The sequence below is a fragment of the Empidonax traillii genome, unplaced genomic scaffold (genome assembly GCF_003031625.1).
Source record: "Empidonax traillii isolate 1590-97213 ecotype Southwest subspecies unplaced genomic scaffold, ASM303162v1 scaffold926:size687835, whole genome shotgun sequence".
NCBI classification, from domain to species: domain Eukaryota; kingdom Metazoa; phylum Chordata; class Aves; order Passeriformes; family Tyrannidae; genus Empidonax; species Empidonax traillii.
This window is the reverse complement of record NW_020956119.1, coordinates 240,294-241,704: the sequence shown is the minus strand read 5'-3', so window position 1 is coordinate 241,704 and position 1,411 is coordinate 240,294. Positions and strand designations below refer to the sequence as shown.

Here is a 1,411-nt window from a genome sequence, read left to right as displayed (position 1 = left end):
GTTGGTAGTGAGGGCTGGTTTTTTCAAATTGCTTAATTTTCATAAGGACAGATTTGATCAAGAATATCTTCTTCTGTTTTTTTAAGGAATGTCACTGTCAGCAGGATCTTCTCCTCTTCATTCTCCCAAAATAACTCCTCATACATCTCCTGCTCCTCGAAGAAGAAGTCATACTCCTAACCCAGCAAATTATATGGTGCCTACTAGTGCCTCTGCGTCTGTCGCTAATGCTGTCTCTCAGCCTCCATCTACTGGCCAGGTGATCCAGAAGGAAACAGTGGGTGGAACAACATACTTCTACACTGATACAACTCCAGCACCTCTCACGGGAATGGTATGTTTGCTTTTAATACAGAAATGTGTGAAGTTTCCAAATGCTGAATTGGTTTATACCAGAGAGATATTCTTAACAATCTGAACCCCTTATTCTGTATGAAGATTAGGCCTTTTAATTGTTGTAATTCTTTGATAAAGTCACTGAAATTTAAGGACCAGAGAATTTTTAATGTATTTTTTCATTTTCCACTGTGTATAGTTTTGTGGGGTTTTTTATATTTTTTTATACAGCAATAGAAAGAAAGCGTTTTGTGTGTGTTAGTGGATATATACATAGTGAGAATTTTTTTTTTCTGATAGGTTAAATAGTTCTTACACTTACAGTGGCAGGGAAAAGGCAGTTACAAAAATGTTAAAATAACTATGGTAACCCACCCACCCTTCCCCTTGAAATCAATAGAAGCAAGTATCACATTAAAAAGTTGTAGTCTATGTTGGCAAAACTCTTTGTCTGCCCTGTCCTTAAGGATTTTAAACTGCTTCTTGAAATATTTTATTTTCAGGTATTTCCAAACTACCACATCTACCATCCAGCTGCGCCTCATGTTGCTTACATGCAGCCAAAAGCAAATGCACCTTCCTTCTTCATGGCAGATGAGCTCAGACAGGTAAAAGAATTCAAAGGAAAATTGCGTATCTTGGAAAAAACTAGAAAATTGGTAATGGTAAAAGAGAAGACACTAAAAATCTGTGCAGTCAGTTTTCCCTGTGAAGAATTAAAAAAAATCAAATCTTGTAATAAGCAGAGTAGGTGGGAGCAGGTTATGACATGTATGGCTGCAATCTAATCTGCATGCTGTGATTTACCATTCAGCTGAGTGTTATAACTAGTGTGGGAGCCCCCGGTGGTCCAGGGGAAAATTCACTGCACTGTCACTGCAGAGATCCGGGTTCGTTTCCCGGTCGGGGCCCCTCCCCGGGCAGATGGAGCTCGTTAGCCCGTAAGGCAATCCATCTACGTCCTGAGGACCTCACTGCCACCGTCCAAGCGTGCTTGGCCCCGGCAGATGAACCTCAGGATTAAAGGGTGGGCTCAGTTCCGCGCACACTGTGTCTCACCTAAAAAATCCAATGC

General features: G+C 40.9%; 1 protein-coding gene across 4 annotated transcripts in view; it reads left to right on the top strand.

The window, feature by feature from the left end:
* Positions 1-1,411, top strand: part of PAN3 (poly(A) specific ribonuclease subunit PAN3) — an 83,767-nt gene that overhangs the window by 50,303 nt on the left and 32,053 nt on the right. For all 4 annotated transcript variants that reach the window (XR_003573408.1, XM_027903040.1, XM_027903042.1 and 1 more), the window contains 2 exons: positions 87-334; positions 840-944. Coding sequence is in view for 3 of the 4 variants with exons in the window: in XM_027903040.1 (XP_027758841.1) it covers positions 87-334; positions 840-944 (353 nt within the window). In the remaining variant the exon portion in view is untranslated. The remainder of the gene's footprint in view (positions 1-86; positions 335-839; positions 945-1,411) is intronic.